Genomic DNA, 743 nt, shown 5'->3' with positions numbered 1-743 from the left:
CTGGGAGAGCTCGCACCATTGCTTCCATCTCACCCAGTAACCAGTGCCTCGACGTCTCCTGGAGAGGGGTCTGGACAGGGATGGAGCAAGGAGGTGGCTCATGGTGGTCACTGCAGACTTGATGCTGGCAGGTCTGTTCATCTTTGCAGTGGGAAGCCCCACAGGGTGCAGGGTCCCAAGCAGGGCAGAGGCTGCCTTGTGGCTTATTGGGGGGAATCTATTTGGTCCATACTCTTGGCAGCAACTCCTTGCAGGTATAAAACCTCCTCCTCATCCTCTCTGTGCCCAGGCCACACGCCAGTCCCAGCAGCACTGTGGCAGCAGAGCTCTTGGCTGTAGGTGCTGCAGGTGACCGGCCATCACAGAGAAGCTGGGATCGGGACAGGGCTCCGTGGGAAAACCTCATCTGAGGGAGCAGTAAGAGGCCAGAGAGGGGGATTTCACTCGAGTACCTCGAGAGTTGGGGAAGGCGTTCCGCAGCTTCTCCATGATGTCTTCCAGGCACATGCTGACCTCCTGGGTTTTGGTTTCCACCTCATCTGCAGCAGGAAAGAGGGCAGGGGGTGAGCAGCTCCCTGGGCATCCACCTCTCTGGCCAGCACTCCTGCAGGATGGCAGGGCGCAGGCAGCTTCCTGCAGCACTGAACCAAGGGAGAGTTCAGCCCAACCCCAGCCCTTACCTGCAGTTTCAGTGTCAGGGGTGGTGCGCTCCCTGTCCTTTGCCTGGCTGCCTTCAGACTGAT

The 743-nt window shown here is 59.2% G+C and overlaps 1 protein-coding gene across 1 annotated transcript in view; it reads right to left on the bottom strand.

Annotated features, from left to right (window-relative positions):
- Nucleotides 1-366: 366 nt before the first annotated feature.
- Nucleotides 367-743, bottom strand: part of DRP2 (dystrophin related protein 2) — a 16,651-nt gene continuing 16,274 nt past the window's right edge. Inside the window, exons 21-22 of the mRNA XM_010016692.1 lie at nt 681-743; nt 367-539 (exon numbers count right to left, since the gene is read on the bottom strand). Coding sequence (XP_010014994.1) covers nt 403-539; nt 681-743 — 200 coding nt within the window. The 3' untranslated portion in view covers nt 367-402. The remainder of the gene's footprint in view (nt 540-680) is intronic.

The sequence above is a fragment of the Nestor notabilis genome, unplaced genomic scaffold, assembly GCF_000696875.1.
Source record: "Nestor notabilis isolate BGI_N333 unplaced genomic scaffold, ASM69687v1 scaffold1876, whole genome shotgun sequence".
NCBI lineage: Eukaryota > Metazoa > Chordata > Aves > Psittaciformes > Psittacidae > Nestor > Nestor notabilis.
Note: the sequence above shows the minus strand (reverse complement) of the source record. Positions and strands in the feature narration are given on the sequence as shown.